Genomic DNA, 22,500 nt, shown 5'->3' with positions numbered 1-22,500 from the left:
TAATATCTTGCTGCATTCCGGACTGAATCCCAAATGAGAATGTGTTAAAATTGGAAAGTCGTTGATCCATTGGAACGGAAAGATTCCCCTCCCTCCCTCTCTCTCTCTCCCTCCCTCCCTCTCTCTCTATCTCTCTCTCTCTTTCTCCATCACGCTCTCTCTCCATCTCGCTCTCTCTCTCTCTCCCTCCATCTCTCTCTCCCTCCATCTCTCTCTCCCTCCATCTCTCTCTCTCCCTCTCTCTGTCCCTCCTTTTATTCACTGTCACGCATGGATATGCATTGTTTTGTTTTGTGGTTCACTTACTTTGGCCGAGACCAAAACGTTAATATATCACACTTGCCCCCCCATCTCTTTCTCTCTTCCCCTCTCTCTCTCCATCCCACTTCCCCCCCCTCTCTTTCTCTAGGATCCCCTGGGAAAGGATGACCAAAAACACACACATACACACCCAGACTTAGAATAGAATAAACACACACAAACTCAGTATTCAAACCGACACTGCTAGGAGCTGTGAATACTGAGCCACACACACACACACAAACACACACACACAGACAGACAGACAGACACACACACACACAGACACACACACAGACACACACACACACACACACGTGGCACTCATACATAATCAGGTAACTAATTTGCCAAACAGCGAATGACTGCTCCTCACGCTTTACTGTGCTTTTGTCTCTCTCATCTGTTGCCAGACACGTCGTCGTCCGCCGCATTAATTACCTGCAGTGGCGCGTGTGATCGGCTTCACTATATTATCTTTCCACTCCGTTTGAAGCCGTGGGCACTGTGTAAGGCGCGGCAGATGTAAATGTGCTCCGTGTCGTTCCCGGCTGAGCGGGCGGCGTGCGTGGACACGGACCCGATCCCGCTCACTCAGAGCAGGACGGCGTCTGTCTGAAAGTTCCTCCGTGGATGGAAAGTCTCTTTTGATTAAACGCTCGCACGTAAATCCTGAACATAAAAAAGATAGTCAATAATTCATGCATATTATTAAACAGCTGCTAATGTCTGTTCATGTAACAGCTGATTGGCTGGCTGGCTGTTCAGGTGTGTGAGCTGGTAATGAATGATCCTGCCTGTCTGTTTGGACCACGATGGGGAAAATACAGCCTTCACTATTAAACACTCAACTTCCTGTAGTGGAAGCACATCAGGAAGTACTGCGGGGAGAGACGGTGTGTGTAGTTGTGTCTGTGCTCATATACAGATGTAACCTTTATGTGTAGCTCACACCTGAGTTTATCCAGCAGTGATTGGACAGAGATCTTTTGCTCGCTTGCTTGTAGATTTGTTCTTGTGTTTTCTAAGCACCCATTTTGTCTGATTTCATTCTGTCTGTCACCCGGGGTCGTTAACATTCAGTGCATGGTGGCCCTTACTCTGTGTGAAGGTGTTACATGTGATCTCTAACACAACTCTAACCTTAGATTGTTAACTGCACAAGGTTCCATATAAGATTAGATCAGATTAGATTAAGACTTCTATGGGGTACAAACATGAACCCTGACTCATACCCGATACTCCCGGCCTTCATACATGTCAAATCTGTGATAATATGCATAATGAATGTAGCATTAATGTGATTAACGTGAATATCAGAGAGAGTAAAACAAAATAAGTTTCATCCGCAGAAAGATGGAAATGTAGAGATCCTTTCATAAACCAGAATACAAATATAATTTCTATGTCCATTCAATCTCTCTCTCCTTCCTCTCTCTCTCTCGCTGTCTCTCTCTCTCGTGAGCTGACACAACACACCTATAATTCAGTTAAGAGTCTAATTTCGCTTTGATTATCAATACTGCGGCGGCGCTGCCAGCCTGAGGTTGCCAATGTAATTAGTCAGGTAATAATGAGCTGTGAACTGGTGGCTCATCCTCCCAGCCTCCAGCCACCAGTGCAGATGGGTTCCTAATAACAGCTTTCAGCCCACCTGTCTCACCGCCCGGACAACCTGTCTGTCAGCCTAAACAGGTTTGGACTCGCGGTTCACGAGAGATCTGATTGGTTATTTTATTAGCTGTCAGTCTAATAACAGCTTTCAGCTCTCCTGTCTGTCCGCCTGTGATTGCCCGTCTCACCGGCTGCCCGTCTTCATACGGCCATGTACTCCAGACTCACACAAGAAGCATTTGGTTAATTTATTTCAGCCATCAACCTAATAACAGCTTTTAGCTCTCCTCTGCCTGTCTCACTGGATGACTGTCTCCCCGTCTAAAAGGCTGTGGACATCTAATAAAAAGCTCTCAGCTCTCCCATCAGCGTTTGTCTTACTCTCTAATTGTCTTTCTGACTCTCCAAAAAGCCTTCATCTCCTCAGCGTCTCCACCTGTGTGTGCGTCAGCGTGTGAGTCAGCCTGACCCTCGGCTTTATAGAACAATTTGTGACCTGAACTTTTACATTTTAGCATTTTCTTTGGACAGTCACTTGAGGGAAGATGAATACAAATCAGTAATCTGTTCCGTGACGCCTCCCATCCCCCCAGGCCCTTGGTACACCTTACATTAAAATGCAAACTCTGTCTCCGGATGTGTGGATAATGAGGTCTGATGAAGGGACCTGCATTTAAGCTTTGCTTCGCCGTGCGTTCTAGCGATCCGGCTGCTGTCTACATTGTGATTGGATCTCATTAGATGGGCTGTTACACTATTTAAACTCATCCTTCCTCCAGGCTCCATCATCCAGCTTTATACACATTTTAAATGACTGAAAACTTTAACTTGCAGATCCGATCCCAGTACATTCTGTGAGCATGCACACCTTGCATCGACATGTAATCTCTCTCCCTGAATCTTGCACGTGGATGAAGAAGATCACATTTGAAAGCAGAGTGTAATGGGGCATGAGCCGGCCCGGGGGCAGCAGATGCTTGGTCCCTGAGCGGCCACAGACTGCGGCAGGATGTCTCAGTGGAGCCGTCTAACCTGTGATGTGACTCCGGAGGAACATCACACACATCCGGTGTGACCAGGTGGTTACACCCGGGTCCAGGCGGAGGACGGGCTGATATTGAGATTAAACCTGGAGCCGCGGTCATCCATCACGGTCAGGATAATAATAAATTGTGCTCAGATAATTGAAAACAAATTAGATTATGTAAACAATTTCTACCAAAAAGCCTGAGGGCGATGCAGTGTGTCTCTGGATTGCATCATTGGGCTCCGTACATGCACTGGGAAATACATCCTGATCCCACTCAGGGTCGTGGTGGTGAGACAGACACACACACACACACACACACCCACTCGCACCTACGGGGACTTTAAAGTTCACCGTTCACCTGAGCCGCGTGTCTCTGAAGCTGTGAGTAAACTGCAGATCAGTGAAGAGCCCTGCAGTGATTTAATGGAGATAAAGAAAGCTGGAGGATGCGAAGAACAACGGCAAAAAGTCTGCCAGAAGATCAGCCAAGTGTTTACACGTATCACTAAAGACAAGTACAAATTATATAGTCAAGACTAAAACAGAATACTAACCAGAGTCCCACAAAGTGCCTGCCATGTCCGTCCATTCCTCCTTCAGCTTTAATTCGGCTAATTAGCGAGGCCTATTAAATAAGTGATGTGTTTGTGGGTGTGCCATGCTAATTTGTAGTTTTCAGTCCCAGTGGCCGTATAACAAGAGAGAATAAACAAGTGTTGCTTTACCAGCTTCCTCTCTGGGTACTTGGCTTTAATATCTTTAAGGGTTCTGTATGTGCATTTAGGGGCCTCCTTCCTCCTTTAACAGGTCACCAGCGGCCCCTACGAGTCCTGCGTCTCCAATTTTCACATCCACTTAATCCGCTGATATCTCAAAGTGACAGCTGACGCGAGCCGCTCAGGCCGGTTCTGAGCCGTTTGCCTTCATCCTCTCTCCTGCGTCTGTAGCGCAGCTATGAGCCGCTCTACATTATGTCTACAGAATAAACCTGCAGGGTCCAACAATCCACAAGAGTACACAATGTTTGCACTGTGTTCTCCTCCCAGTTGGTGGAGCCTTGCATGTCTCCACAGGGAGGTGTCCAGGGAATGTCCTGGTTAGAAGCCCAAACCTACTTTTCAGCCTAAAAGTGCGGTAAGTCTATTCCCGAGGTCACTAATGGTCCTTGTCGTGTCCCTATGGAGTCCTTGGTCACGACCCAGACCTCAGGGTGATGAACACACTGCGCGGTCAACAGGGATTCAAGTTCAAACGGCTACAGTTCATTTTGGATTCACTTGTGTAGTTTATATGTGTGTTTGGTTCAGGTCTATCAAGGCACATGAGGTTTTTATTTTTCATTTATTTGTGTCTAGGCTTCAGTGATACCACAACAAACACAGGTGCGTCTTATTTGCAATCCTCCTGGCACCGACCCAAAACAATCCAAACCATTAATCCAGCTCTCCGGCTTGATGAAAACTAATTTGCTGTCTCTTCTTGCCTCACACAGTATCTCTCTCTCTCTCTCCGTATTTCATCTAAAGATGCGACGCCTCTCTCACGGCTCTGCAGAAATCAGGCATCGCAGATATTTCATTCGCAATGAAAACTGACAGAATCCCCCAGAAGAACAAATTACATCCTGATTCAATCCATTTAAAACAAACTTTTAAAGATGCACAGCTTGCAAATGGATCAATAACAAACATCCCAATTACTTAAAGCATCACAATGTGGAGATACGAGATTTTTTGCCTCGACACTGACAAATCTCTTCACGGGCGGCCTGGTAGCGTTGTTTGGGTTACAGGCGGCACTGTGCCACCGAGTCTCATCGCTCTTTGTGCGAGACGGATAAACCCAAAGAATGGATTGTTCCTCACTGGAGGGAAAGAATGGAGAGTAAACAGAGGGAAGAAAGACAGAAAGACGTAAAGGGTTCGCAAAAAAAGTGGTGGAAAGAAAGAGGACGGGGGTGAGGAGCTGGGATAAACTGGGACCTCCCGGCTTCAGGCGCACACGGCGATAAATCTCGAAGTGGAGGGGAAGAAGAGGGGAGAGGGGGAGGAAGAGGGGGAATGAAAAAGAATGAGCGCGAGGCAGAGGGAGAGCCGAAGACGGCAGGCGCAGGAGGGTTAACCGCAGAGCATTTGTTTCCCAGATAGACACACCAAGTAGATCTATAAACAGAAGCTCCTACGTCAGCCGCACGCTTTCCGGTCCTGGGCGATAATGTATAGCGCTTTAGGGACCAGTCAACAAAGTCACAGAGCTCCGGGAGGAAAAGTGCCAGCTGGAGAAGAAACACCAGGCGAGAACCAGGTCAGGTTTCTACTTTTTTATGATGCCACAGTAAAAAAAACAACGTTATTCCAATGTCTGAATGTCATGTGTGTGTGTTGGAAAGACCTAATTGCTACAAGAGAAAATATCTGGAGCAACCTGAGCACAGAAAGTCATTCCATAAGCTAATAACAAGCTAAATAACGTCACACTCTCTTGGGAATAACAAACACATGGGTGGAAGTGCTGCTACCACTAGAATTCTCTGATCAAATAAGGGGCCGAGGGGGCTGGAGCCAAAAACCCTGGACGAGCCCACGAGGGGGGGAATTCACCCAAAGACTGAAGAGAGCGCGAGAGGTTGTTAGGAAAAACAACAAAGGGAAACTTCAGAAGAGATTGAGGTTCAGGTTCAAGTCAAGAAATAAATTGAGCCCCATGGCAGAAGACCCTAGAGGTCCTTCCTTCAGTGCCTGACTGGAATTTAGCCCAAAAATTCAGTTTGAGCTTTTTTGATCAATAACAAAACAGCACACAGAAAACAAACCTCCCTAAAATATTGAACCAATCCCCGTGTGAAAGGCGGAGGAGGCTCTGTGACAGTCTGGGCTTTGCTCTGCTGCCTCTGGTACAGGGAGTCTCAAAGTGACATCATACAGTAAGAGCGTTCAGAGAGCTGTGGATCAGTGGTGAGGTCATGGGGCTCCACAGGTTCAGACTGGGAGGAGCCAAACTCTGCCATCTCACCTTGGATGTGTGTGTATTGTTGGCTGAACAGGTGGAGTGGGAGCTACGACCTCACAGGTTCAGATCAAATCCCACAGCATCACAAAGGTGTCACGTCGTCACTATTTCCATAATCCCATAATTCCAAAATCTTATTAGCAAAGATCTTGTGAAATAACCTCTTCACATGTATTTCATTTTCAAATAAAGCTTTGCAGATGAGACTTTCCACCTGACGGCTTACGGAGTGAGAACTTTTCAGATTAGCGCTTTAAAGAACAGATTTCCATCAAGTTAACAGAACATAGGCTCACATTCTGACCAGCCAGGGAAGGAAATGTGGACAAACTCTGACTTCCCACCCCGTTAGCTCCGGTGTTTCTCTCTCTGTTTACCTCTACACAGCCTCACTCTCACTTAGTGATGCATACACACTGCCATTCACACACATACACACACACAGGCCCACCGACACACACACATGGCCCATAGGGAGTGAGTGCATGGTCGTGTCCTTTCCTGCCCCCACATCATACACTTACTCAACATTTAAAACATGGTGTGTGTTTGCTGTGACGTCATCACCTGTTCTATGTCACGTGATGAAGAAGAGGACATCAGTGCAGAGGATGGAAGAGGAGAGGAGATGAAGTTGCAATGTTCCAATTGCCATGAGATGTAACCCCTGAGGTGAAGCACTACACGTTAACTGTGTGTGTGTGTGTGTGTGTGTGTGTGTGGAATTAGACGGTGCCATGTGTGCGAGTCTGCATTCATGTTTGTATGTAATGCGTATGTATGTGGAAGTACTTGACCTTGTGCTTGTAAATTGTGTGTGTGTGTGTGTGTGTGTGTGTGTATGTCTAGGCCTGCCCACACAGGCATGTCTTGCTGCTAATAGATTATTGATCAGGGTCAGTTTCTGAGACCTGGCATGCACGGAAACACACACGCACACGCACGCACACACACACACACACACACACACACACACACACACACACTATTACTATAAACAATTTCAGGCTCAGGATTGTTTTAATTAGTAAAGTCAACTTTCTTTTTTTCTTTCTTTCTTTCTTTCTTTCTTTCTTTCTTTCTTTCTTTCTTTCTTTCTTTCCACTAACTTGTGCTCTCGTTGCTTTCAATATCACCACCGTGTGCAACCTTTATCAGTTTTTTTGCTGTTGCTGTTTTATCCGGCACTCAGTCTGAACCTCCGACTGGTCCAATTCCCCAGAGGGATCACAACAGATCCCTTTTCATTTGCACTGAGCCCATGTGTATACGGATGCTAGTGTGTGTGTGTGTGTGTGTGTGTGTGTGTGTGTTTCGAGACAATTTCTTCTACGGCTACACTGGTCTAGTTAACCCTGTCACCTCTACAAAGTCATGACGATCCATCCCATAAGACATAAAACCAATCAGGCAGCGGACATTACTGGGCTATCACTAACCTAAAGATTGCAGGTTCAAGTGCGATCTTAGATTATAGCTTTCACTGATCTAGGCGATGATCTACATCACAGAGCTAATGTCATTGAAGTAGGAAAGAAAGAAAGAAAGAAAGAAAGAAAGAAAGAAAGAAAGAAAGAAAGGGGGAAATTATCTGAGTTATTGATGCAAGGAGGCACTCAATGCCTCCATGCATCAACCTGATTCAAAGTGATCACACAATTAAAAATGTATCCTCCCCCCCCTCTCTCCCCCTATCCCTCTGCTCCCCTCCCTCACGTGATTTGTACTATGCATATGTTTGACCACACAAACACTAGGAGAGTGCTTACATCAATCTAAAAGATTAATTACTTTATCTGCTGGGATCAGCGTGAGTGCTGAAGCATAAATCATCCCCGGTCAGCAACGGAACCACGGACAAATGTATTTCTGATTTGGTTCAAAGGTGTTAACAAAATGTAAACAATCAAGGCGATCAGCGTTTTTCTGTGACATCTCTCTCGTCTCACCAGCGTTGCTTTGCTGATGTTGCCTCATAAATGTTGCATAATGGCCCCCACTATTCTTTCCCCCCGGCATGTTGCCATTTTGCGACGCTGTGCTCAAAGTACGCTTTGAACAAAAGCAAGATACAAACGGCAGCCATCATGCCTTCCTGGATGGCTAACATCGAGTATAAAATGGTGCTAATTTGTCATTTACCGCGCTCAATCCCATCAATTCTGGTTGAGGTAAACTGTGCTGCCATTGAATAATGTATGTAGGGTTCCAGAGTGTGTGAAGGGATGTGCCAGCATCAAACACACTCCTCTGCTTCACAGGGAATCTGAGGTAAGTGGAGCCATTCATTCAAACCCAATCCAGTTCAACAATACAGAGAAATGCCACACGGAAACGCTTTCAGGCAGACATTGGTTAAATGAGCGAGACGTCTTTGAACTGGACAAAATGTTTCAGGGTTTTTCTCACTCAACTCTGAGCAATTCATGCACTTCCAAGAACTAATTTAGACGTAACAATCAGCTCCTCTGGTGTAAAACAATAAATTGCTAAGTACGTCTGGACGTGATGGTTCTGTATGAGGACGATCAAGAAGGAGGGCGAAGGGAGAATGATTTTATTTCCCACACGCCCTAACCACTTCAAATAGCAGCAACCTTTATGTTTGCATTTGGATTCCAAACTGAGGTTTTATTCAAAGGCTCCCCGGAGGTTTTGACCAATATTCAAGCCATTCACTTGGTCTTGTGGTTTGTTAGCGTCTCATTGCTGTGATGGGGATTTCCTGACGACGGCCTCTCTGCAAAGCTCTCAGCCATGTGATGAAATCCCCAGCTGACGCGTCGCCACAGTAATGACTGGGAACGGTTTACAAGAGCCGGACTCAAGAGAGATGAAACAGGATTCTCTTGATGTTGAAACATCCCTTAAAGTGCAATACCAGAGAGTTGGACTGGACAGAGAATAGCTTCCAAAGCTAGGACGTGAGCATGAGGGAGACAAATGGGAATCAGTCCAGGGGATAAGATGTGAAGGAGATAAAAAAAGGACAGAGGGAACACTTTTCAAACCATGTGGATGGATAGAAGAGCCTCACACACCAACAGCTTCAGTATTGGAGAGATAAAAGGGAGCAAATGTTGCTCCTTCATTTCAGAAAGTGGATTTAACTAAACTTTAGACATCTCAGATAATCACATAGCAGCATTACTTCATGCTCCGCCCATTACTACAACACTACAGCTGTAACAGCTAGCAACCAAATGACTTAATTGGTCATTGGAGATTAGTGCAATTATGCAGAATGGAATGCAGCCAGTGATAACCGGGCAAAAAAACACGGGAAGCCACTGGAATGACTCCACTGAATGTGATGGCAGCAGCTGAGGGGACTTTGAAAAGCTTCTAAAAATGGGACAAGGGACTGAGAACTGGGATATGAGTCCAAGGGAAGGACAGCAGAGACACAGAGGAGGGGGGGAAACACAGAACACACACTCGTGATCATGATCCCTGATTGTTATCAAGGCTCGTTTCCAAGCGGCGATGCACAGCTCAAATCAAACCGGATGTTGAGGTTGTGATCAGATGTACAGATGTCCTACTCATATGTCATTCAAACCCAATCCAGTTTAACAATACAGAAATACAGAATGCCACACAGAAACACTTTCAGGCAGACATTGGTTAAATTAGCAAGACGTCTTTGAACTGGACGATATGTTTCAGTCTATGGGCCAACATCTCTGTTTGGCAGTCCAAAGATGTTGCCTGCACTGCCTACACTCTAACTAGGTTCCGAGGATGAATGGTTTTAAGACCTCAACAGCACAACTTGGGACTGGTTTTAAAAGGAAATGATCATTTTATAAGCATAACGGTAAAGATACAGAGAAAGGTTACAAAGGACTGAAACACAAAGAAGAGTATGAAGGCAGATGTGGGTGTGATGGCTGATTTCTGCCATTTTCTTGACCATGGTTGATCTGATGCAGCACAGTGAAAACAGGAGAAGAGGCGGAGGCGGCGGCAATAATTATTAGAAGGAAAATTATAGTGCCAGCAGGTGAAATTGAGGCAGACTCCCGCTCCTTTGAATACAGCAGCGAGTTCACTCTGCTGGGTTGACAGCAGCACGTAATTAGACGTCAAAGGCAGAGATTGTGCAAGTTTTTCCCCTTCAATTAATTTTCATTTCTTAATTTTCCAGCCAAGTGAAGTAAGGACATCACATTCATCTATCATTATATTATCTCTAGTCAGTGCATAGTCCTTCATTTCCCCTCCCTCTCAGTTGATACTTTCTACCTCTGCCATCTCCATCTCTCTCACCTTTTAGCGTCTTTGTCTTTCCTGTATTTTTTATACCGGAGGCAAACCTGAGACTGTGACTCTGCTTCCCAGGTGGTTTCACAGTGATGGACATGTTAATTCCCCTTCATTACAACACAATGTGACCTCAACAAGTCAATGGCGCTTGACTACACTTAACTTCAGGTCCACAAATACAAGTACTGCCAACGTAAGTCGCAGGGATTCTTCGTCACGCTTATAATGCAGAACATTAAATCTGCAGGAAACATGGCTTTCCTCCTCTCCGTACGTCGGGCGCTGCTTTATCCAAGCTCCAACATCTCACGGTTGAGAAGGTTCTTCAATTATCCCCTCAGTTGTGCTGGGCTGATGTTTCTGGGTGCAGTTTTGGGGGACTTTGGGTCCTGAGTACTGCCCCCCCTGAGCACGCAGAGCTCTGCACAAAGACAAAGCTATATCCTTCACCATTTCACCAGGGTGACCAACGCAGAAGAATCAAGGTGGGAAACGGCCCGGGCAGACAATCTGTGCAGCGGGCTGAGAGAAGGATCGGATGCTATCCAAATGAGGGAAACATTTATCTCATGCCTCAGTGCAGAGCGCCTGTGTCTTGGCAACAACAACTGTTGTAATCACCAGTCTGCCAGAGAAATAAGACACGAGCCAATAATTATCCCAAAACAATTATACTAAAAAAGCCGAAACTCCTTTATCCACTTTCCTAGAATATGAATGAATCGTACTTCACATTCAAACCACTTCATCTGCTTTAAAGAGAGAAAGGGTTCAGATCAAACATGTCAAATATGTTTGCATATTACACATTTTATTCTCACGCTGTGTGTGATTATGCAAACACAGGTCAAGAGCTTCGGTTAATGTTCATATCAAACTACAGCATGGAGAGAAAGACTCATCTCATGGCTGTGGGTTGTTGGTGCCAGGCGGGCACGTTTGACTGTTTCTGTTCCTGGGATGCACAGTTAAACATCCAGTGAGCATCATCAAGGTCTACAGGCAGAGACGGCCAGACCGGTTCAAGCTGACAGGAACACGTTAAACCTTAAGGTGGACAGGCAACAAAAGCTGAAGACCATATCGGGCTCCACTCCTGTCAGCTGAGACCACGGGTTTACAGAAACTGGACAGCTGGGAACTGGAAAAACATCACCTGGTCGGATGAATCTTCATTTCCTGGACAGAATTTGGCATCAAAAGCGTGAAATCCATGGATCCGCCCTGCCTTGTGTCATTTCTAGGCTCCTTAATACCAGACAAACATCTGCTCAACGCCACGCACATTCCTTTTACAGACAATCACCCACTTCAGTGCACTCCAGGTCACCACATCTGGGGGGAAGTGGAACAATGATTGGCAGTGTGAATGTGCAGCATCTACACAATGTGATGATATCAACACGCTTTCCAACCAACCAAGAGCCGAGGCTGATCTGAGAGCCTTTGATCGCCCTAAAGCCTCAGGAATTGAACTGTTTAAGTCATAAATGCAGTTTACACCCATCCAAAGGCGAGTGGCGGCGATCTCGTTAAACAAACTTTATAATGTGATCAGCAGGCATGAGAATACTCATCCCAGGGTTGTTTTTATTGTGCCCGGCCACTTTTACCACTCTGATTTAAAGAAGGTCTTACCAAAGTATTATCAACACATTTCCAGCCCCACAATGACTAATAGAACTCTGGAGCGGCGCTGTTGGGCTATTAAAGGGGGCTTGTTGCTCACTGGGGAGGCCGCACTTTGGCAGGACTGACAATGTGTCAGCTCTCCGGTCGGCTGTAAACAAGCATCGCATCAAGGGTGGAGGCCGTCCACCGTACGCAGCACCGGACGCAGATGCTGCTCTGTTCCAAGGAGGCATTACGGCTCCAACTTCAGCATATTAAAGGCTTTGTAGTGAATCTACAGTACGTGAGGTTATCAAACACACATTCTGTATTGATCTGTGCACTCCCATCAGCAAATAATGTTTAGGTACTTTTACAAAAAGGAGAAAACACAGTGTGTCTTATTCCGCCTCACTTACTGTAAAAGGTATGATTCATATTAGAACAACAACAAGAGCTCAGCAAAATCAATAATACAGATGTTTCCATTTGGGCTGGTGTCTGTGCTGCTTTGAAGCCGTGCCATTTCTCTAACGTTGTGTGGATTTGATCACCACTAAAGTTGCCGCTACACAAAACCCCCGACTGAATGAAATGATCTGGCCACAATTTGGATGTGACATAAACCTCCACACCGGCTCAGAGCAGACACACACACACACACTATATCAGGCTCGGTACCACACACACACTGAAGTAAAGAACCACAGCTTCTCTCATCTTTGGAATGCTTTCTGAATAGAATATGGGACGAGATGAAACAGAAGGTGGACTACGTTTTCCACACATCATATTCAGTGTATTGATCAGGAGGAGCACTATTCAGCAAACGCTACACAAAGACTCAGTGAATCAATTTCCCCTTTGACATCACAAGAGACTCCATAACGACAACTCCTCCCATAAGTGAGGGGGGGTGAATGTGCCAAATGGTTCCGTTTGCAGGCCTCAGTACTGACATGATGTAACCACACATACATACATTACTTCATACATGCTGAGTCGTTTCCCATATGATCAGAATACTCTTGATCCTTCCTGTAATGCGACTTTAGCCGACCATATATCTGATCCTCTACGTAGGCATATCTTCTGCATTGTTTAACATTGTGGAGTCAAATGGGTCTGTGAGTTACAGCATACACACTCACACACACACACACACGAACGTAGCAGCTGTGGAGCCTGAACTTTACAGCTGAGTTGGCATAAGATGTGAGAATTGCCACTCTATGTGGATGTTCCACCAGGACAGCAGAAGGTGGAACCTGCTTACATGGCATTCATCTTCATGTAAGCGCCAGAGATGTCAAAATGGCAGCAGCCCGTCATCATCCACTGACTCTGACTTGCACACACTGCAAATACACTTGATTTAGACGGCCAAGAGCGACGCCATCATGCAAGAAGAAGAGGATTTTAAGGCCTCACACTACTCGACTTCCTTTAACACACACACACACGCATGCGCGCACACACACACACACACACACACAAACGCACACACTGAGGAACTGTGCAATATGTAATTAATGCTGAACCCCTTTGTCCCAATGATCTCCACTGTGGTAATTATATCTAATGTGTGTGTGTGTGTCTGCGGTGTGTGTGTGTGTGCCTTTGTGAGTGGGGGTTTGAGTGTGTGTTAAATGTCAGAGGGCCCTAGCAGTTTAATGCCATACTCCCGTCCTGTTAATTAATTCAAATGTCCACCTTTAATTAATTTCACACAGTGGATTGTGACCGTTACCCTAGAAACAACCTGTGAATGTATAATACCTGCGGGGAGGAGGTGTGTGCTGAGGTGTGTGTTGAGCTGTGAGCGGGGTTGAGCTCCTTAGTCGTGTCTAAGAGCTGTGTGTGTATTCAGCTTCAGTTACAAATATTATTCTCCTGCCTACCTGCAGCACGAGGATGAGGAGGAGATCTGTTATACAAGAGGAGAGGAGACAGATGGGAGGAGAGGAGAGGAGAAGAGAGGAAACAAGAGGAGAGGGGAGGAGAAGAGAGGAAACAAGAGGAGAGGCTAGGAGAGGAAGCAAGAGGAGAGGAGAGTCATAATGGAGAGGAGTGGAAACAAGAAGAGAGGCAAGAGATGGGAGGAGAGGATAGTAATAAAGGAGAGGAGACGAGAGGAGAGGAGAGGAAACAAGAGGAGAGTAATAAAGGAGAGGAGAGGAGAGGAAACAAGAGGAGAGTAATAAAGGAGAGGAGAGAAGAGGAGAGGAAACAAGGGGAGAGGAGAGGAAACAAGTGGAGAGGAGAGTAATAAAGAACAGAGAGGAGAGGAAACAAGAGGAGAGGCGAGGGGAGACGAGAGGTGTGAAAAGAAGAAGACTGGAAACGAAGAGGAGAAAAGGAGGGATGAGTAGTGGAAATTAGAGGAGAGGAAAGGAAGGTAACAAGGACAGCTCTCATTTCCCACACTGATGCTGTCAGTGAAGGCAGCTGTGGGTGACCTCATACATTAGTCTCTACAAAGCCACGGACTCCACCTGTCAACACGCCCGTAACTACACACAGACAGAGATGGAGGTTTACTGTTCAGTTTTAATGTGATGAAGTCTCAGCGCTGCTACACACGGCTGAGCACGTAGAGGAACTTTGGTTTTACGCTAATAAAGTCTAAAAATATAACTGAGTGAGTGTGTGTGTGTGTGTGTGTGTGTGTGTGTGTAGTTCAGTGAATCAAATGCTAAACGGAGTGCTGGCACACACAGCTGACGGCCTTGTGCTCCGTTGTTACTCCGGTCTTTATGCCAGCAATGCAGCACATTTATGGATGTGAGAGGATGAGCAGCCTGCAGCCAGACTCACTTACAATGAAGAGTAGGTGGTTAAGAGCAGGTATTGCATTTTTAATTAGCCTAATAAGGTGAGTCAATCATCTGGTTGGCATTGCCAGCGGCGGGCGTGATTTTTATTTCAAAAAGGAGAGAAAAAAGCCTTCAATCTTACCGCTTGCATCCCTATTTTCTCTGCTTTTGTAGTTTTGAAACGTTAGAATAACACAACTTTCTTTGAATAGCAAAGGAAATTCACTCCACAAATGTTAAGCCATGAATTATGCATTTGTGATTTACATGAAATTCCTCCAAAAGGCCTCTTAGCACGGGCGAGTGGCTCAGGTGTGAAATATTAGCCTGAGAAAAAAATCCACAATGTGCTGCTTCGGAGAAACGTTTACTGTGTTTGGAATGTAAAACACGCGGCGCTACGATGAAACGCTCTGAGACAAAACGCCGAAGGGAACGGCGCATCACCACGGCGATGGTGTGATTTGGCAGGATTAGAGCGTGCTGCCGGTGTGTGTGTGTGAGCGCACACTGATGGAACTCACTGACAAATCAATATCCATTTTAATCCATTTTAATGACAGCATAATAAAGAGGCTGGGATTGAACACGGCCCTGCATGAAGCGCCCTTTTCCTCCACTCAGGATTTATGATGAGGGGATTTCTGCCGCCTTTTGGACGACGCGACCTCTGGGACCGCAGCTGACGGGAGGGACGGAGTGATCTTTCGGAGCAAAGGGATTAATATTCTTATTCATTTTGTCTCGTCCTTCCCTCCGCTGAAGGGGGCCGGTGTGACTTTCTCCCTCTCCTGTCACTCTGAAAAATGCTGTTAAATGTTAATGGAGACTATTTTTACACGGGTCGCGACCACGTCTGGCACAGAGGCGCGCGCTGGACAGTTGCACGCCGCCATTTGGGTTTTCACCCACGCCGACATGCCGACTACAGCGCCATCTGAGCTCAGCGCTGGATTAAATATTTATGACCACATCCTCGCCACCGGAAAAATGATCAAACAATCCCCACTTCCCCCGGTCTCACTAATCTTGGCAAACATCTCTCACTCCCACTTTTCTTTCTTCTCTCTGTCTATTATCTCCAATTTAACTTCAGTGGCGGGGCTGACTTCTTATTTGATATCTTTGTTACTGTAGCGGGGGCGAGGGGGCACAGGCACATCTGACAGACGCCTCCCTGCTTGCCGGAGCGCTCGTCTTTCTGACAGCACGTCTACGCCGCTTCCTTCCAGAGGCTTAGAGACTGATAGAGGTTTCTTTGTAGAGCTGCAGCCCCCGTCAAAGGTGACATGCTGTTCAAATCAAGTACACGTTGCAATTGTTGGACCTTAAGACTTCAAGTTGGACCTCAGAAGCAGTCGGAGAGAGAACTAATGGCAAGCAACATGGTAAGACGATTCAGCTCGGCTCGTGGCTTCACTGAGACGGTGAGGAGAAGAAGCTGGGTGAGCTCAGTAATAAGAGAAGAAAGCAGCAGCCCACCTCTTCCACTGAGAACAGGACAAAAAAGTCCCTCAGACGCACACATTGTAACGTTATAATGACTGTTGAGGTAATGAGATGTTAGATGTTTTTCAAAGAGGACTCGATCTCTGTATTCCTATCAGGCTGCCATGATGATCTTAAGAACATTCTATAAGAGAGATAGTGGCTAAAATGCTCAGTTTTCACTCAGAGTACATAGTGGTGCTGCAGCAAGAGCCCGTAAAGCTTCCGGCTGGAGCTTTTTCCGAGAAACAAGCGCCTTCTGTTTAGACTTTCATCTCACCTGAGTGGCTTATTACCAAAGACGTCCCGTGCGCTGCGTCCCTCCCACTGAGGCCTTGTTGACTTGTAATTCAAAATCAAAAGGCAACTCGTCGACAGCGTGTCTGGATCATAGCCGGGGTTTTCTGACGAAAAAAGGCTTCACCTCCACGGGGTGGCATAACACAGAGATGAAGAACACTTAAGGCACCAAAACATTTCAATCCATCTCAAACACCGGCACAAACAGAGGGAATAACCCGGGGAGAAGGAAAGCTATTACTCTGCCAGGCCAGCTCCTAGCATCACACACTCCAAGTGACATGCAATTAAAATCAAGTATGCTTTGCAGGTGGACGATGTCACATCCTTTATAACAAACACAAGGCTGCAGTAGAAAGTCAAAGAAGCAAACATGACCTGCTAATATTCCTGGGAGAGAGTTGGATGCAGAGCTTCGCCGGCTGGCTAGCTAGCGCGCTGTTAGCATCACACAAAGCCACAAAGCAACAGATCCACGGCAATCGTCCCCCAGAATTACAGCCCCACACCAGCGGCTGCATCTATACACTTACATTTACCACATATTGTTTACAATGCTGGAAAGTCAAAATCAATAGGGCCTGCCAAGACGGGGACGGCCTAATGTTCCATTAGAACTCTCTGCTATTCAATTACAGCTCTGGAGTTGGAGAAGTTTCAGCTAGCTCAGGTCCCCAGAGGAGCAGCACACAGAGAAAGTATGAGGCGGAGAGGGGGAGTCATAAATCTCAAACTGACAAACAGCAAAAATAAAGTTATGGCACCTCCACCCTCGTATTTTCCCCGTCTTCCTTGAAGCTGCAGCTCAGGATATGGATGAGAGGAGCTCCTCCGCCGCCGCTGCTGTCTCCATTATTCTGCTTATGTTCATTATTGTTCCTTCCATCCCACCTCTCCTTTCTTACAAGCTCTTTATTTCTCTTTTATCCTGCCCCTCGCCCCATTATCTCTCCATCTCCGCCCTCACACACACTGTCCCCTTCCCGCTCTCCCTACTTCCAATTTGTGTGTTTGCGCGCGCGCGTGTGTGTGTGTGTGTGTGTGTGTTTTCCCTTGCCTTCCTCTCTCAGCCCCCATCCCAGAGTGTTCTGCTGCACACAATATAACAAGGCCCACCTCCTGGGAGCCAGTGTCACTCCAGGGGTTAGAGGGAGAGAAAAAGAGAAGAAGAAGCCACGAGAAGGAAAACGGCGAAGGAAGGAGGGGGCAAAGGGTAGGAGGGAGGAAGAGGGCCTAATAAAAGGAAAACGGAGGCACATACAAAGAAAAGTCAAATCACAAAGAGAGCAGAAGTTTTCTCGGCGTCTCCTGTGGTGGCGGCAGGTCGTCACAGGGTCCCTGTGGGGACAATTACAGGGCCTGGCGGCAAGAGGCGGCGTGTGTGTGCCTGCACCGATGTGTGTGCCTGCGCGCGCTTATGTAAGGGTGTGTGTCTGTGTGTGTCGCTACAGGAGGCAGGCTTGCAGAGAGAGAGAGAGAGAGAGAGAGAGAGAGAGAGAGAGAGAGAGAGAGAGAGAGAGAGAGACGGTTGCACACAATTAACCTGTCGTGCTGAACATAACGTCTTCACACAGCGTCTGGGTTGCAGTGCAGCCTCATCATCTTCCATGTCAACACACACACACACACACACACACACACACACACACACATACATATAGTCTATATATATATATTCAGCCTCCTGAGTTCAGAGAAAGAACATTCAGTCCACCTATATACTGGATATATAACAGAAATCTCTGTGTGTATTGTTCACATGGTTCTCAAGCTGTGCAGTGTGTAACCATGGGTGGTACCTGGAGAATCAAGACAACTGAAATGTATGGAAATGATTCTACTTTAATCGTTATCATTATCAATAGTATTTTCTTTATTGTCACCTCCACTTTATGAGCAAGTTCAACTTTTCTTTCTTATGACAAACAATTTCATCCTTTTATTATATAATTGGTTTCCTCTCTTTTCCAACACAGTGCTGCTCTGTCAGGTCAAATGTGGAGGAAGAAATTCAGAGCAGAAGGTCAAATTCTTCCATTTACAAAACATAATACGATAGAGAAAAGAACATTTATTCCTCTTTGGTGGAAAGATGAGCTTTGCCTTCGACGTGTCAGTGTGTAAGTATGAATTTCGTGCTGAATCTGCAAACGTGTGTGTTCCAGCATTCAGGAGGTTTACAGGAGGTGAGTCTGTCTTATTGGTCAGGTGCTCAGATGTCAGAGGTGGAACTCGCTTCAAAAGTTGTTAAAGCTCTGCATTACTCAAACACGTCAGAGTAGCAACGTTCCTGCCAAATTCAGTGGAGATTGTGATTTGATTGACTTGGCACTAAAGCTTATGAGGCGATAATGATTTGCCTGTAATGCAGTGAAATAATGAGTTTGTCCTTATTTGATATGGAAACGTGATATATTATCTGGAAACGTGTTGCTGTCACGTCCCATTTCCCTTTTAGCGCTCGCTGTCTTTCTCCCAACCAACACGTCTAAATAGCTGTGAGCGTGTTGTTGTTGTTGTTGTTGTTGTTGTTGTTAGTGTGTATGCAGCGTTCTGTATTTAGCTCTCTCTGGGAGTCTGTTCCATTTACCTTTCCCACAATGCACTGCTGGGACATGGCCCCGATTATGCAAAATGTATGTGTGTGACGAGTTTGAGTAAAGCATAACACAGCTGCGTGGGAGGGATCTCGTCTTCACGCTCGCTCTCATTCTCCTCAAACTTATTTTCCTCACAAATTAAAGCAGCTTGAACCTTTTTATTTAAAATCCCGAGCAGATCGAGATCCACCCTGACGGAGGATTATTAGGATGCATTCATAATCTCCCTTTTCAGGGACAGCAAAGTCGAACTCACCGCAGAATATTCAGCAACACGACGCAGCTCAGGTTGAAGTCGGGGGTGGAGCGGAGCGTAAACGATCATACAGGAAGCTCACATCTCAATCTACTCTGCAGAATGGAGTTCATCACCCATTTCAGGTCTGACACCGATTCAGATAAAACTCATTCATGGCCCCGATCTCAGTAAATAGCATCCAATTGAGATCCAATCCAAATATAAATATTAATGCTCTCCTGAAAGCAGAGAACACTTCAAACACAAATCAGTGCCCTGAACGCCTCACCTATGTTACACTGGAAACACACCTCAGCTTGTTCAACACATTCGTGCTGAACATTAGTGATCAGGCTCCATGCTGAGCTCTCAGTATGTCAACATGAGGAGGAAACCTGATGGAGGCAGGAACACGGGTAAGCAATATCACCAAATAGCAACAGAAAGTAAAAAGAAACTGATCCGAATATGCAGAAACTAAAGAGTAGCAAGACTCCGGCGTTCACAACAGGGGGAGGTTCTGCTGCTCCACATGTTTACAACCCAGGCTCTGCTTCTTTATCCGCCTGAGTAAATAAGCCTTCCTACAAGGGTTTAGTTTAGGCCCAAGATAATCACAGCGTCCAACTCGCCCACCACCAAGTTTCATGAAATTGGGTTCTTAACTTTTCAAGCAACCCTGCAGACACACAGACGCACAGACAGACAGACAGACAGACAGGCGTTTCCCTTTTCCACTACAACTTTCCCCCCTCTGTTTCCTCCTCTTCCTCTCCACATGAATCTCTTTCTCTCCCTGTTGTCTTTTCACAGAAGAAGCAGTAGATTGTTGTGTCCTGGGGGAGTTGGGTGGATGCTTCTGATTCAGCCACGCTCTCCCGCCGGAACCAAACTGCACAGGGGAAGACAGAGTGACGGGCAGCGGCACAATAAGAGCGCACACGCTGCTCGCAAAATACAAGGGCCACCTGGGGATCGGCCTTAATGGAGGGACACGAGCGGAACCTTCAACACACACACACACACACACACACACAGTCCCGTCTTCCTCTTTCATTCCATCATTGGCCCGCTCGTGATGAGGCAGCTTTCATATTAAATGTATAGAAACACATTGTATGGTGACTATATGGGATGGATGTGTGGGATTTGAACCTACGCATGTTGAGGACGGAGTTTCATCCACAATCCCTCATCCATTCCATACCTTTAACCGTTTCCCTGGAGGCGCAGCGGCAAACTTGAATCATTCCTCATTAATTTGCGTAGAGTAAATGGAGGTGAGCCTGCAGAGTGATTGAGCTCCACACAGGGAGTGTGTGTACGTCAGTCCGACTCAATGTTCACTCACGCTGATGCACACGCAGCTCCTTCCCCGTACCTCGTGGGAAATGAGGTAAAGGGAGTTATTTGCATTTGAAAATAACAACAACGCCGGCCCTGGTGCAGCTAATGCCTCACCTGGGAGCGCCTGCTTTGACTCCAATTACCTCACCTGCAGCAAAGCAGCTCTGTGTGTGTGTGTGTGTGTGTATACGGGTAATAAATGATTTTCATCAGACGCAAAGCTTCTATACGTGCACACATATAGGACCCAGACGCCCAAGATGCATCACACAGAGTAAAGAGGAATCATATGCAGCTCTGTTTAGTGCTGGGAATTCTGATCAGCTAAAGAGACTCAGCTAAGCCCCGCCCCTTAACACTGAGGCCTTTCTTTGGTAACTTTGACAACAGAGTCAAACTTTATTTCCTTATTCTTTTCCATGACGTTGCTCGGCTTGAGTTCTCTCACATATCGCTCTGAATCCGTCTGAGTTCCCGGATCACAGCTGCGTCTCTTGCGTTGACCTCCACCTCTAAATGAAGCTTAAACACCTCAAACCGACTCATTAGAGGCTGATTTACACTCTTCACCTTCCCGCAACGAGTGTTTGTTTGATTCCCCCTTTCATCTCCTCTCATCATCCTCTTTCTTCTCTTCCTCTCACCTCGCCTCTCTCTTCACCTCCCTAATTACTCTCTCTCCTCCTCATCAGCCTCCTCCATCTCTGTGACGCGCCTCGGCTCCATTTCCTCTCCCGTTTCGCCTCTTTCTCCCCTGTTCATCTTCCTCCCGCCTCTCGTCCTTCGCTCTCTCTCCTATCTGCTCTGCTCTTCACGCCTGCCTCCCGTCTCCTCTCGGTCCTCAGCTGTCACGCACTCTATTTCCTGTCATGGTTTATCTTTAATGACCTCCTGTCCTCTCCTTTCAGGACGTTCTCCTGTCTGCTGTACCTGGACTTTCTCTGTGTCCTCCACCACACACTCCTGCTGTGTGAGAGCAGCTTGTTTTTTTTATAAATTACCTAGTCTGTATTGCCTGCAGTACACGGATCCTCCACCAGAGGGTAGAAACCTGCATTCATTTGGAAGTCACAGCTTTTGTAAGAAGCAATTGATCCTTGATGAGAGTAAATGTGTTTCAAAAGTAGTGGGCAAAGTGAACACACACACACGCACACACAGACACACACACACACACACACACACACAGACACACAGACACACACACACACAAATGGTCTTACCCTGCGAGACTGGATCTCTTTGACATAGAGCGGTAACAAGAATTCAGACACTCCCTCCAGTCTGACGCCCTCCTTGGTCACCCGCATATTCCCCATACCGTCCTAGAGAGAGAGAGAGAGTGAGAGAGTGAGAGAGAGAGAGAGAGAGAGACGGGGGGGTTAAAATAAAGAACATTAAAATCAAATAATGACAGACGACATCATGAGACGTAGCTTTAAATAACGATTGTGTCAAAAACACAAGAAACCACTGAAACTGAAACCCCCTGAACATAGCACACACACAGACTCTTCAAAGGAAGGAAAGAGCAGCAAAGTCACACTCTTTAATGTGTTTTAATCCAAAATTAACACTGAGATGATCAAAGCTCTGTGGATGAGATGAGACTTACATTTAGTGCGAGTGATTAACACACAATCTGTCAACAACTACAAATAAAAACACACAGAGGTCAGACATCAATCTTTTCCTCTATTTGACTTCTAAACATCACAACTTTGTATTCTGGAGCGGTGAAATCACAACTGAATGAATCACCCCAGAGTGTGTGTTGGTCAGTGGCCCAGTGCGACCTCATCCTGTCGTCATTCAGCCTTGAACATATTCTAATTCTGTGTAAAACAAGACAAAGCGTGAAAGTCTTGTGTGCTTAAT

General features: G+C 46.2%; 1 protein-coding gene across 1 annotated transcript in view; it reads right to left on the bottom strand.

The window, feature by feature from the left end:
• LOC143013589 (zeta-sarcoglycan-like) overlaps nt 1-22,500 on the bottom strand; it is a 99,280-nt gene that overhangs the window by 47,331 nt on the left and 29,449 nt on the right. The window contains exon 2 of the mRNA XM_076167264.1: nt 21,846-21,947. Within this exon, the coding sequence (XP_076023379.1) occupies nt 21,846-21,947 (102 nt within the window). The remainder of the gene's footprint in view (nt 1-21,845; nt 21,948-22,500) is intronic.

The sequence above is a fragment of the Genypterus blacodes genome, unplaced genomic scaffold, assembly GCF_046128005.1.
Source record: "Genypterus blacodes isolate CSIRO-AG114 ecotype Tasmania unplaced genomic scaffold, CSIRO-AGI_Gbla_v1 ptg000157l_1, whole genome shotgun sequence".
NCBI lineage: Eukaryota > Metazoa > Chordata > Actinopteri > Ophidiiformes > Ophidiidae > Genypterus > Genypterus blacodes.
Note: the sequence above shows the minus strand (reverse complement) of the source record. Positions and strands in the feature narration are given on the sequence as shown.